Source organism: Macrotis lagotis, chromosome 3, assembly GCF_037893015.1.
Source record: "Macrotis lagotis isolate mMagLag1 chromosome 3, bilby.v1.9.chrom.fasta, whole genome shotgun sequence".
In the NCBI taxonomy this organism is placed as follows: domain Eukaryota; kingdom Metazoa; phylum Chordata; class Mammalia; order Peramelemorphia; family Peramelidae; genus Macrotis; species Macrotis lagotis.
The window spans coordinates 193,009,167-193,023,030 of NC_133660.1; the positions used below are offsets into that span (position 1 = coordinate 193,009,167).

Genomic DNA, 13,864 nt, shown 5'->3' on the forward strand with positions numbered 1-13,864 from the left:
AACCATGACACAATAAAAAGTACATGTAATAAAGGGTCAGGGAAAGATAAATCAAGAACTAATTGGAAATTAAATAACTTTATCTTAAATAATGGGTAATCAAATGGCAAATAAAAAAGAAATAATTATATCCAAGAAAAATGATAATAAAGAGATATCATACCAAAATTTTGGGGATGCAGCCAAGGCAGTTTTGAGGGAATACTTTATATTTCTAAATGCCTATATGAATAAAATAGAGAAAGAGGAGATCGATGAATTGGGTATGCAACTAAAAAAAAGCTAGAAAAAGAACAAATCTCTAATTAAATGCCAAATTAGAAATTCTGAAAATCGAGGGAGAGATTAATAAAATGAAAAGCAAGAAAACCATTTATCTCATAAATAAAACTAAGAGTTGGTTTTATGAAAAAGCCAATTAAATAGACAAACCTCTGGTTAATCTAATTTTAAAAAGAAAGAAAATAACCAAATTACCAGTATCAAAAATGAAAAGGTGAACTAACCACCAATGAGGAGGGAATCAAAGAGATAATTTGGAGCTACTTTGCCAAACTATATGCCAATAAATTGGACAAATTAAGTGAAATGGATGAATATTTACAAAAATACAAACTGCCCAGATTAACAGAAGAAGAAATAAATAAGTAATCCTATTTCAGGAAAAGAAACTGAAGAAACCATCAATAAACTCCCTAAGAAAAAGTCTCCAGGTCCAGATGGATTTACAAGTGAATTCTACCAAGCATTTAAGGAACAATTAATTCCTATTCTACATAAACTATTTTTAAAAAATAGGAGAGGATGGGGTGGCTAGGTGGCACGGTGGATAAAGCACTGGCCCTGGAGTCAGGAGTACCTGGGTTCAAATCCGGTCTCAGACACTTAATAATTACCTAGCTGTGTGGCCTTGGGCAAGCCACTTAACCCCATTTGCCTTGCAAAAACCTAAAAAAAATAGGAGAGGAAGGAATTCTGCCAAACTCCTTTTATGACACCAACATGGTGCTGATACCTAAACCAGGAAGAACCAAAACAGACAATGAAAATTATAGACCACTCTCCCTAATGCATATTGATACAAAAATCTTAAATAAAATTTCAGCAATGAGACTACAGTAAGTTATTACCAGTATAATATAACATGATCAGGTTGGATTTATACCAGGCAGGCAGGGATGATTCAACATTGGAAAACACTCAACATAATTAAAACATATCAATAGTAAAACCAACAGAAATCATATGATTATCTCAATAGATGCTGAAAAAGCCTTTCATAAAACACAACATCCATTCCTTTTAAAAACACTAGAAAATTTAGGATTAAATAGAATTTTCCTTAAAATAATAAATAGTATGTATCTAAAACCATCAACAAATATTATATTTAATGGGGATAAACTCAGAGCATTTCCAATAGATTGAGGGATGAAACAAGGATGCCATTATCACCATTACTATTCAATACAGTATTAGAAATGTTAGCAGGAGCAATAAGAGAGTTAAAAGAAATTGAAGGAATCAGAATTGGCAATGAAGTAGTAAAACTTTCACTCTTTACAGATGATATATTGGTATACCTAGAGAACCCAAGAAAATCATCTAAAAAGCTCCTTGAAACAATTAACAAATTCAGCAAAGTAGCAGAATATAAAATAAACCCACATAAATCATCAGCATTTCTATATTTTTCTATTTATGAACAACAAAACCCCAGAACAAGAGATAGAAAAAGAAATCCAATTTATAATAACTGTAGACAGTTAAATAAATACTGCCTCCCAAGACAAACCCAGAAACTGTATGAACACAATTTTAAAGCTCTCCTCACCCAAATAAAGTCAGATCTAAATAGTTGGGGAAAATGTCAAATGCTCATGGATAGTATGAGCTAATAAAATAATAAAAATGAAATAAAAATGACAGTTCTACCCAAATTAAATTACTTATTCAGTGCCTTACTAATCAAACTACCAAATAACTCCTTTACTGAACTAGAAAAAATAGTAACAAAATTCATCTGGAGCAACAAAAGGACAAGAATAGCAAGGGAACTGATGAAAAAAATTTAAAGGAAGGTGGACTAGCTCTACCAGATCTAAAACTATACTATAAAGCAGCAGTCATCAAAACTGCCTGGTACTGGTTAAGAAATAAGAGTAATGGATCAGTGGATTAGGATAGGTTCAAAAGAAACTGCAGTAAAAGACTACAGCAATCTACCATTTGACAAACCCAGACATCAATCAGCCTCTGGGATAAGAACTCATTATTGACAAAAATTGTTGGGAAAACTAGAAAACAGTATGGCAGGGGGTGGCTAGGTGGTACAGTGGATACCGCACCAGCCCTGGAGTCAGGAGTACCTGAGTTCAAATCTGACCTCAGACACTTAATAATTACCTAGCTGTGGGGCCTTGGGCAAGCCACTTAACCCCATTGCCTTGCAAAAAAAAAATAGTATGGCAAAAACTGGGCATAGATCCACATCTCACACCCTATACCAAAATAAGGTCAAAATATATATACAAGGATTTAGACATAAAGAGAGATACCATAGACAAATTAATAGACCAAAAAATTATCCATCTAATCTATGGAAAAGGGATAAATTTATGACCAAACAAGAATTAGAGCACATTATAAATTGCAAAATGAATGATTTTGACCATATTAAATTAAAAAGGTTTTGCACTAATAAAATCAATGCTGGCCAAAATTAGTAGAAACGCAGAAACCTGGAAACAATCTTCACAACCAAGAGTTCTGATAAAGGTTTCAGCTCTAAAATATATAGAGAATTGCACCAAATTTATAAGATCATAAGTCATTCCCCAACTGATAAATAGTCAAAGGACACAAACAGACGGTTTTCAAATGAAGAAATTAAAGCTATATATAATATATGAAAAAATGCTCCAAATCACTATTGATTAGAGAAATGCAAATTAAAATAACAATGAGATATCATCTCACACCTGTTAGATTAGCCCATATGAGAAAAAAGGGAAGATGATCAATGTTGGAGAGAATGTGGAAGGACTGGGACATGATGCATTGCTGGTGGAGTTGTGAACGGATCCAACCTTTCTGGAGAGCAATAAAATTGTTCATACCCTTTGACACAGCAATTCCAATTCTAGGACTATATCTGGAAGAAATTGTAAAAAATGTGAAAAGTCCTACATGTTCCAAAATATTCATAGCAGCTCTTCTTGTAGTGGCAAAGAATTGGAAATTGAGGAGATGCCCATCAGTTGGGGAATGGCTAAACAAGTTATGCTACATGAATACTATGGGACACTATTGTTCTATAAGAAACCATAAATGGTCAGATTCTAGAGAAGCATGAAATGACTTGCAGAATCTGATGCTGAACTAAGAGTGTAGAGCCAAGAGAACAATGTACACATCAACAACATTATGAGATAAACAACTTTGAAGGAAGCAACTCCTAAACAGTCCAGAGTTAGGACAACTGTATTTGACTGGTTATGGATTATATTATCTTCAACCGGAGGGACCCTTCCGCATCTAATGAACACTTTATAAAAATGATCTCTTATCTCTTTCCCTTAATCCTAATTCCTCATGCCAAAAATTACTAATTTGTAAATATGTTTGACAAAATATGTATGTAAAATGCTAACCTGACTATTCCCTGCTGGGGGGAGGGGGGGTGGGAAGGGTGGGGGGAGGGAAATTTTGTAACTTGGAAATATGCATGTACAAATGGATAAAAAAACAATTAATTAATTAATTTTTTTAAAAACCGTAAACAATTCTGAGTCCAACCTACATCTCTAGGCTGATCATATTAATCATTTCTTCTTTCCAATCAAACATGACTTTCCTAATCAACTTGTTTCTTATCCCTAACATTCCATCAAGTTCCCCCATCCCTCAATTCTATTCCTTTACACCAGGTTGTCCAACATCCCAAGATTATCATTTACAACACTAAGAATATCAAGTGACTAAAATTATTTAGTACCATATTGATTGACTTCAAGGATGTGGATATATATAAAAAAAGAAACAGTCTAGAACAAACTCACATTTTATTGAAGTGGGATACAATATCTTACAAACACAAAATATTTACAAAGTAAATACAAAGAAATTGGGGGAGGAGGAGAAATCTCTAAAAGTGATATCAGAAAAGACCTGGGGTAAGAGATAGGCCCTGAGCTAAGCCCTGAAGGCAATCGGTTTCAATAGTTACAAAAAAGAGAAACTGCACAGAAGCAATGGAAAATCCTGTATAAGAGCCTAGACAATCAGGCCATTGTGACTGAATAGCACAGTTCAAGAGACAAGAGTAATATGAAACAAGACTGGAAAGATTTTATCCAAGAGGTAATAGGAGGACACAGAAGTTTCATGAGCAGTAGAGTAGCACTGGCAAACCTGTGCTTTAGAAAGATTGTTTGGCAGATTGTAGAAAATAATGTATTCAAAAAAGAAAAAGATAAAGTTAGGGAAATCAATTAGACAGCACTTGTAATTTTCTAGATAAGAGATGAGATTGGTGATCATATTAATGGAAAGAGGTGTATAGATGCAAAACATGTCAGTAATTAAGTGTCAAGTCTTAGCAAGTAACTACATATATATTATATATATAATATATATATATGTATATATATATATATGGCAGATGAGTGAGGGTTGACTCAAGGATGACTTTGAAGGGGCAGCTAAGTAACACAGTGGATAGAGCACTGGTCCTGGAGTCAGGAGGACCTGAGTTCAAATCTAACCTCAGACAGTTAATGATTGCCTAGCTGTGTGCCTTAGGCAGGTCACTTAACCCCATCGCCTTAAGTAAACAAAATTTTTAAAACCTTAAAAAAAAAGGATGACTTTGAAATTGCAAGTGTATTTTGCCCAACTCTATGACAATAAATTTGATAATCTAAGTGAAATGGATGAATATTTACAAAAATATAAATTGCCCAGGTTAAGTGAAGAAGAGATTAAATACCTAAACAACCCTATCTCAGAAAAAGAAATTCAATAAGCCATTACTGAACTTCCTAAAAAAAAAATCTCCAGGGCCTGATGGATTTACAAGTGAATTCTACCAAACATTTAAGGAACAATTGGTTCCAATCCTATATAAACTCTTTGGAAAAATAGGGAAAGATGGAACTCTGCCTCTTTCTATGAAACCAATATGGTACTGTTACCTAAACCAGGAAGAGTTAAAACAGATAAAGAAAATTATATACCTATCTCCCTGGTGAATATAGATGCAAAAATCCTAAATAAAATCTTAGCAAAACGATTACAACAAGTCAACACTACATTATGATCAAGTAGGATTTATTCCAGGAATGCAGGGTTGGTTCAATATTAGGAAAACTGTTAGTATACTCAATTATATCAACAACAAACCTATCAGAAATCATATGATCATATCAATAGATGCTGAAAAAACTTTTGACAAAATACAGCATCCATTCCTATTAAAAACACTAGAGAGTGTAGGAATAAATGGACTGTTCAAATAATTAGCAGTATCTATCTGAAACCATCAACAAGCATTATATTCAATGGGGAGAGGCTAGAGATATTCCCAATAAGATGAGGGGTGAAACAAGGGTGCCCATTATCCCCAATACTATTCAATATTGTATTAGAAATGTTAGCATCAGCAATTAGAGAAGAAAAAGAAATTAAAGGAATTAGAATTGGGAAGGAAGAGACAAAACTCTCACTCTTGATGGTCTACCTAGAGAATCCCAAGAAATCATCTAAAAAACTACTGGAAACAATTAGCAATTTTAGCAAAGTTGCAGGTTATAAAATAAACCCTCATAAATCCTCAACTTTTCTATATATGTCTAGCAAGAAACAGCAGGAAGAGCTAGAAAGAGAAATCCCATTCAAAGTAACCTCAGACAATATAAAATATTTGGGAGTCTATTTGCCAAGACAGACTCAGAATCTTTTTGAAAAGAACTATAAAACACTTCTCACACAAATTAAATTAGATTTACATAACTGGGCAAATATCAACTGCTCATGGATAGGTAGAGCTAATATAATAAAAATGACAATTCTACCAAAACTAAACTATCTATTTAGTGCCCTACCAATCAAAATTCCAAAAAATTATTTTAATTAGTTAGAAAAAAATTGTAAGTAAATTCATAAGGAGAAATAAAAAGTCAAGAATTGCCAGGAGCTTAATGAAAAAAAGTACAAAAGTAGGTGGCTTAGCCCTACCACATCTAAAATTATATTATAAAGCATCAGTCATCAAAACTGTTTGGTATTGGCTAAGAAATAGAGTGGTGGACCAGTGGAATAGACTAGGTGTAAAAGCAGGAGATGATTATAGTAATCTGCTGTTTGATAAACCCAAAGAGTCAGGCCATTGGGATAAAAACTCCCTCTTTGATAAAAATTGCTGGGAAAATTGGAAGTTAGTATGGAAGAAACTTAGATTAGACCAACACCTCACACCCTTTACCAAGATAAGATCCAAGTAGTTACAGGACATAGACATAAAAAAACAATACTATAAGCAAATTAGAAGATCAAGGACTAGTCTACCTGTCAGATCTATGGAAAGGGGAACAGTTTATAACTAAGGAAGGGTTGGAGAACATCACCAAAAACCAATTAGATGATTTCGATTACATTAAATTAAAAAGCTTTTGCACAGATAAAACCAATGTAACCAAGATCAAAAGAAATGTAGTAAATTGGGAAACGATCTTTACAACTAATGATTCTGACAAAGGACTCATTTCTAAAATATACAGAGAACTGAGTCATATTTTTAAAACAAAAAGCCATTCCCCAATTGACAAATGGTCAAAAGATATGCAAAGGCAATTTACAGATGAGGAGATCAAAGTAATCCATAGCCATATGAAAAAATGCTCTAAATCATTAATTATTAGAGAAATGCAAATTAAAGCTTCATTGAGGTACCACCTCACACCTCTCATATTGGCCAGTATGACCAGGAAGGTTAATGATCATTGTTGGAAGGGATGTGGGAAATCTGGGACACTATTACACTGTTGGTGGAGCTGTGAACTTATCCAACCCTTCTGGAGAGCTATTTGGAACTATGCCCAAAGGGCATAGTACATATGTACTATGTACTATGTACATATCCTTTGATCCAGCAATACCACTAATGGGTCTAAACTCTGAAGAGATGATGAAAAAGGGTAAAAACATCACTTGTACAAAAATATTCATAGCAGCCCTGTTTGTGGTGGCAAAGAATTGGAAATCCAGTAAATGTCCTTCAATTGGGGAATGGCTTAGCAAACTGTGGTATATGTATGTCATGGAACCCTATTGTTCTATTAGAAACCAGGAGGGATGGGATTTCAGGGAAACCTGGAGGGACTTGCATGAACTGATGCTGAGCGAGATGAGCAGAACCAGAAAAACACTGTACACCCTAACAGCAATATGGGAGTGATGTTCAAGCTTGAAGGACTTGCTCATTCCATCAGTGCAACAATTGGGAACAATTTTGGGCTGTCTGCAAAGGAGAGTACCATCTGTATCCAGATAAGGAGCTGTGGAGTTTGAACAAAGTACAAGGACTATTCTCTTTAATTTAGAAAAAAAAACAGATAGCTTATTGTCTGATCTTGTTACCTCTTAGACTTCTCTTTAAGGATATGATTTCTTTCATCACACCCAATTTGGATCAAGGTACAACATGGAAACAAAGTAAAGACTGACAGAGTGCATTCTGTGGTGGGGGGGGGAGGGAAGCAAGATTGGGGTAAAAATGTAAAACTCAAATAATATCTTTAATAAAAAATAAATTTAAATTTAAAAAAAGAAAGTGCAAGTATCGATGACTAGAAAGATTAAGGTACTCTTGAACAAAATTGAAAAATTATAAGAACAGATACGATTTTAGGAGGATTTGGAATTGGAAATGTCAAATTTGAGATGTTTCGAGGCATTCAAGTGAAAATACTCAGCAAGCAAATAAAGATACCAGAATATAGCTCAGAGGAGAAGGAGAACTGGATATGGATAAGGAGATATGGATCTTTGGATAGATGGTAACTGAATCATGAGAGATGAAGTCCCTCAGAAACAGGAAGAGAGAAAAGAGGACTCAAGACATACTGGGATCACCCCTATGCTAAAGGAATGGGATTGCAATCCTGCAAAGGAGAAGGGAAGGAAAAATCATACAAGTTGAATGAGGATCAGGAGAACAATATCATGAAAGCAAAGAAGGAGAAGATATCCAAGAAATGAAAATGGTCAAATAGATTTTGATTTAGTGAAAACTCTAAGGGAATTATACAAAAACAGTAATCTACTTCACATTCAAGTGTCTGGCAACTTAGTGGTAAAAGGCATTCTACTCATCCTCTGAGAAGGAATTGCTTGGGTGGGGGAAGGGATAAGCATTTTTTGGCCTGCCTCCCTTTGCACCCTGATAAAAAGGAAAGCCTTGGGAACTTGGGAGGGTCAGAAATTTTATATTTTTTCCCTATCAGAGTCCTAGCAATACTCCTGAAACAGCCATCCATCGATCAATCAACAAACATTTATTAAACTCCTTCCAACTATGTGTCAGGCGTTATACTAAGCACTGAAAAGAACAAAAAAAAAAGGCAAAAGCTAGTCCCTGCCCTCAAGGAACTCATAATGGAATAGGGGAGGCAACGTGAAAAAAACTATGTACAAAATAAAGCATATACTGAAAAGAAACGAAATTATCAACAAAGGGAAGGCTCTAAAATTAAGAGGGTGATGGCAAGATTAAAAGTAGGAATATCTCTGTAGCAGAGTTGGAATGAAGTCAAGGGAACTGAGGAATGAAGTCTCCTAGGATGAAAGCAGATGTTGGCATAGACTGTGAACCAAGCATGGAACTCATTAAAGAAAGGAAAGTGTTCTGGGCAGGACCATAGATAATAGCTATAAGACCCTTGCTTTAGACTGAATGAACCACAAAGAGCAGGTTCCTGAGTCAGTGATAGGTGGCAGTCTCTTCCTAAGGAGCTAAGGACAAACAACATACACTCCCAAGAAGCAGGATTCTACAAAAAGTCTGGCAAAGAATTGGAAATCAAGTAAATGTCCTTCAATTGGGGAATGGCTTAGCAAACTGTGGTATATATAAGTCATAGAACAAAGTTCAAGGACTATTCCCTTTAATTTAGAAAAAAACCCATTATCTTATTGTCTGATCTTATTATCTCATACTTTTTATTTCTTCCTTAAGGATGTGATTTCTCTCTCATCACACTCAATTTGGATCAATGTACAACATGGAAACAAAATAAAGAATGACTGCTTTCTGTGGGGCAGTGGGGTGGGGGGAGGTAAGTAAGATTGGGAGAAAAATTGTAAAACTCAAATAAAATATTAAAAAAAAAAGTCTGGCATAGAATCCATGACAGAGACAAAAGGGCAAGCAACTAGGAACTATGTACCACCTCTTGGCCATGTGGACTTAAGCCTTAAGTTCTGTACTTTGAGGATAGTATGATAGAATTTGGAGTGATCTATGTATGTACATACATATATAAATGCTGCATATAGAGATATTTATACAAGTATGATTTATATATCTCAATATGACACACCCCATTCTCTATACACACACACACACACACACACACACACACACACACACACATAAACAAACAGAGGAACTGCCCTCTGAAGACCTAACCTTCCAGTGCTGGAGAAGGTGGAAATAAGTCCATAGCATATGCTACATTAAAACTGGATAATAGAATTATATTTGACACTCTATTATGTATGGAAAAAGACATCCAATCTGCAAGGCTTAATAGATAGATAGAGAAGAGGCCTTGGAGAAAATACTGTGTGTGACGCTTGGAAAATCTCTTAAGCTCAGAGTGTTCCAGACTCTAAGATCATCCTAGTAGTATAATGAAAATAGGAGAAGAAAAAGATGATTATAATATATAATAATTTACGTTAATAGAGATCATATGGTATAATGGATAAAGAAGAAACTTAGAGGACACAAAGATCTGGATTCAAGTCCTACCTCTGACAGACCGGCTGGATGACCCTGAGAAAGTCACTTAATTTCTCAGTGCCCCCAGACAACTCTCTGGAGACTATAAATGGCAGAGAAAATAAATATAAGAAAATAAATATAATCTACATTGGCAGAGAAAGTTCCCTTCATTAACAAAGTCATAGGTCCTGTCTAAAAAGACAAAAAAAAATGAAAGGATGGATTATGGTATAGATGAAAATTTAAAATATTTTAAAATCTATTTCATATTTCAATGTATGTATATTTAGCTATTTTTCTTGCTGATAGTTTTATTCTACTTTATTTGCTCAATAGCTTTAATGAGATTTTCATAAGAATATTGATAAACTGAAAATCAGAAAGAAAAAATGTTTATTTTCATTGTCACTGCTAAATTTTTGTAAAAGAATTTTTAAAAATTAAATTTTAAACCTTTAGAGAACAGCTAATAATTTTTGGAATCCTAGTTTTGGAAAATCAAAAAAATTAAGACTTTTTTTCCCTTAAAAACAGAGAAAGGTTTTTAAGTCTAAAGAAAAAAGGATATGATAAGTAATACACATGATACTACATACCCAAGTAGTTCTAAAAATGTTTCACTTAGGAACGTATTAAATTTCAAAGAATTGTGATACTTAAATTCTATCTTTTTACCCAGGGATTAAAATGAAAAGAGAACAGTAAGGCTTGTATTAAATTGTATCAAATTCCAAGTCATGAAATGAACCTCACTTCCAAACAAACGCAAAGCCCAAGACTTCAGAGGGACTAGCAATATAATATGCAGGTGGTAGCGATTTTTCATCTTGCCCTTAGGATAAAAAAAAAGGGGGGGGGGGAAGAACTACGGACAGATTTAATACTATACGCCTGGTAGGAAATCAAAGTCCCACCAATTTTCAATCTTCCTCCCGAACTTACTGAAGCCTGGAATCCCAACTGAGTGCTCAACCTGGAGCCTCTAAGTTTCTGGACAATGTGGGCAATAATAAGAGACAGATCGGTCTCTTCCTGCAGCATGTTTCCTCGGTGCTGGAGAAAGGCAGCAGGTGGGGGGTGGGGGGTGGAGGGGGAACTGCTGGGTCCCGGGGCAGCAACGTTAACCACAAATCTACAGAAACTTTTCCAGGACCCTTTTAACAAAGGGACGCTACCGCGTTACCAAGCAACTGCGGACGCTGCATATGCTTCCTTCTCCGGAGGCCCACAGGAAGCCCAGAGTTTCTCATCATAATGGTTCCGCCAGAGGAAAGGAGTCTCGGGCCAGTCCAGTCCTAGGCAGAAGGGTGGCGCGTTCACCCTTCACCTAGCCCAGACTAAAGAGTGTGCCCATCCTGCCTTGCGGTGGTCTTGCAGTCTCAGAGTTCTCCCCAGAGATACAGAGTAATAGAAAAAAAGCAGCTCCTAGATTAAGCAGCTACTAAAACTGAAATAAATTTTAAAAGCTACCTCTGTCCTCCAGTAACGTACAATTACAGATCTGGTGCCCACTTCTAAAAGCAGTGTAATTTGGAAGTACCATATAAAATGTGGCCCAAACCTCATAGTGCAGTTTTAGGCTAGTAAAACATAAAATGTTAAACTTTTAAGCTATAAGCTTTTGGGACACCCTCTACCTTTCAAGAAATACCAAATAAAAGGTTTCCCATGTCCTCATGGACCCTATTTCTCTGCAATATTATCAATCCTCCCCTGAAAAAGCTGTTTCTTCCTAATCATCATAGGATTTTTATTTTTTTCTTCAGTTCTGGGTTGCTTTTTAATTTAAAAAAAAAAGAGGCACTGCTAGTAACTAAACAGTGTCACTGTATTTTTCTTTTTAAAAAGTGAAGGGGGGCGGCTAGGTGGCGTAGTGGATAAAGCACCCGCCTTGGAGTCAGGAGTACCTGGGTTCAAATCTGGTCTCAGACACTTAATAATTACCTAGCTGTGTGGCCTTGGGCAAGCCACTTAACCCCATTTGTCTTGCAAAAACCTAAAAAAAAAAAAGTAAAGGGCACTTAACGCCACTGACGGGAAAAAAAAGTAAAGGGGCAGTAGATAGAGCACAGGCCCTGGAGTCAGGTGGACCTGAGTTCAAATGTGCCCTCAGACATTTAATAATTGCCTAGCTGTGTGACATTGGGCAAGTTACTTAATCTCATTGCCTTAAAATAAATAAAACTAGGGGTGGCTAGAGCACCGACCCTGGAATCAGGAGGAGCTGAGTTCAAATCTAACCTCAGACACTTCATAATTACCTAGCCGTGTCTTGGGCAAGCCACTTAACCCTATTACCTTGCAAAAACCTAAAAATAAATAAAAGTTTTATAAACAAACTCTACAGCAAGGGTTTTCTCCCATCTCATTCCTCCCTCCTATCTTGAAGTCCCGGGTAAAATTCTACCTTCCATAGGAAACCTTTCCCAAATAGATCCCAGGAATAGCTCGATTACATACAGTTGTTTGCACATCCTTTTCCTCACCTCAGTATGAGGTCCTTGAGAGCAGGGACAGTCTTATGCCTTTCTTGGCATTTCTAGTTAGCACAGCACCTGATACCTAGCAGGCCAAAGCTTAATATTTTTAAACTACTTAATAAGTGTTTAGTAGCTGATACGGAAGGAGCTGAAGGAAGTGTAGTGCTCCTAGTTCAAAAGCATAACTGGGCTTTGTTGAAGATTCAAAGGGACAGAACTGCAATATTCGAAAGGTGGACTGATTTTTTTTTTTAATTTTCGAGAGTAAAACAAAAACTGAATGAGTTTGCCACCTTCAAGATTTCTCTTCACAAGGGGCGGCTGGGTGGCGCACCATTGCCTTAAGATAAATAAAACTAGGGGCGACTAGAGCACCGACCCTGGAGTCAGGAGCACCTGAGTTCAAACGTAACCTCAGACATTTAATAATGACCTAGCTGTGGGGCCTTGGGCAAGACACTTAACCCCACTGCCTTGCAAAAACCTAAAAAAAAAAAAAATTATTCACACAAACCTCATTCCTCCGTCATCTCAAAAGTCCATATTCAAACTCACACATCAGGTTTGTTTTAATCAAAGAATCAAATAGTTGTTATTAATGAGATGCTAAACCTTGCGGGCGAGTGGGGTAAAGCGTGGGGGGAGGGTGCTGGGAGGCTGGCGGGGCGTCGGGGGTGACCTCCCAGCCTGCCCTCCACCCCTCCGCCCCGCGCCCGCCCGTGCCCGCATCAGTGGCGGGGATGCCGGGAAATGGATGCCCTTCCCGCCCGCCCTCCCCAAACGAGGGCACAAAGAGGAGCCGAGGCCGGGCCGCGGGGCAGTGGGGCCAGGAAGCCTGTGCTCCCGGGGCCCACCCACTGCGCCGCGCGGAAGCGGTCAAGGGCGCGGCCTTCGGGGCCGGAGCCGGGGGGCGGGGAGGAGCCCCCCGGGCCGGGCCGGGCCGGGCCGGGCCTTCACTCACCCAGGCCTGGCGCTCCAGCTGCGAGTAGAGCCGGGAGCCTTTGAGCTTCTGGACGATGTGGGCGATGGTCAGGGACAGGTCCTCCTCCTCCTGAAGCATGTTCCCCGCGCCGCCGGCCGGGCTGCGGGTCCAGCGAGGCCGAGCCGCAGCGGCGGGGAGACGGGAGCCCGCGTCCGAGGCACTGGCGGCGATGCCAGCCCGGCCCACGCTAGACCGGGACTCTGCGGGCGTTGCCGGGCAACCGCGGGGCGGGGGGGCCGTCCTCTCGGGGCTCCCCGCGGCTCCGGGAGGCCGGGCACAAGGGTTCCGCAAGAAGCCAAGGGCCCCGGGTTAGCGGGGAGCCGAGGCGGGAGGGGGAGGCGGGAGGAGGGAGCAGGGAGGGAGGGAAAAAGAAAGAGAGAGAAAAGAGAGACAGGA

At 38.0% G+C, this 13,864-nt stretch overlaps 1 protein-coding gene across 5 annotated transcripts in view; it reads right to left on the minus strand.

Moving 5' to 3' along the window:
• The window catches only part of TBC1D19 (TBC1 domain family member 19), a 144,576-nt gene extending 130,919 nt beyond the window's left edge, over positions 1 to 13,657 (minus strand). For 3 of the 5 annotated variants that reach the window (XR_012477061.1, XM_074229659.1, XM_074229657.1), the window contains exon 1: positions 13,448 to 13,657. Coding sequence is in view for 3 of the 5 variants with exons in the window: in XM_074229659.1 (XP_074085760.1) it covers positions 13,448 to 13,546 (99 nt within the window). In the remaining 2 variants the exon portion in view is untranslated. Of the gene's footprint in view, positions 1 to 10,948; positions 11,378 to 13,447 lie in introns of those variants that run through there. The other 2 variants (XM_074229663.1, XM_074229658.1) reach the window with 2 other exon arrangements.
• Between the last annotated feature and the right edge of the window lie 207 nt (positions 13,658 to 13,864).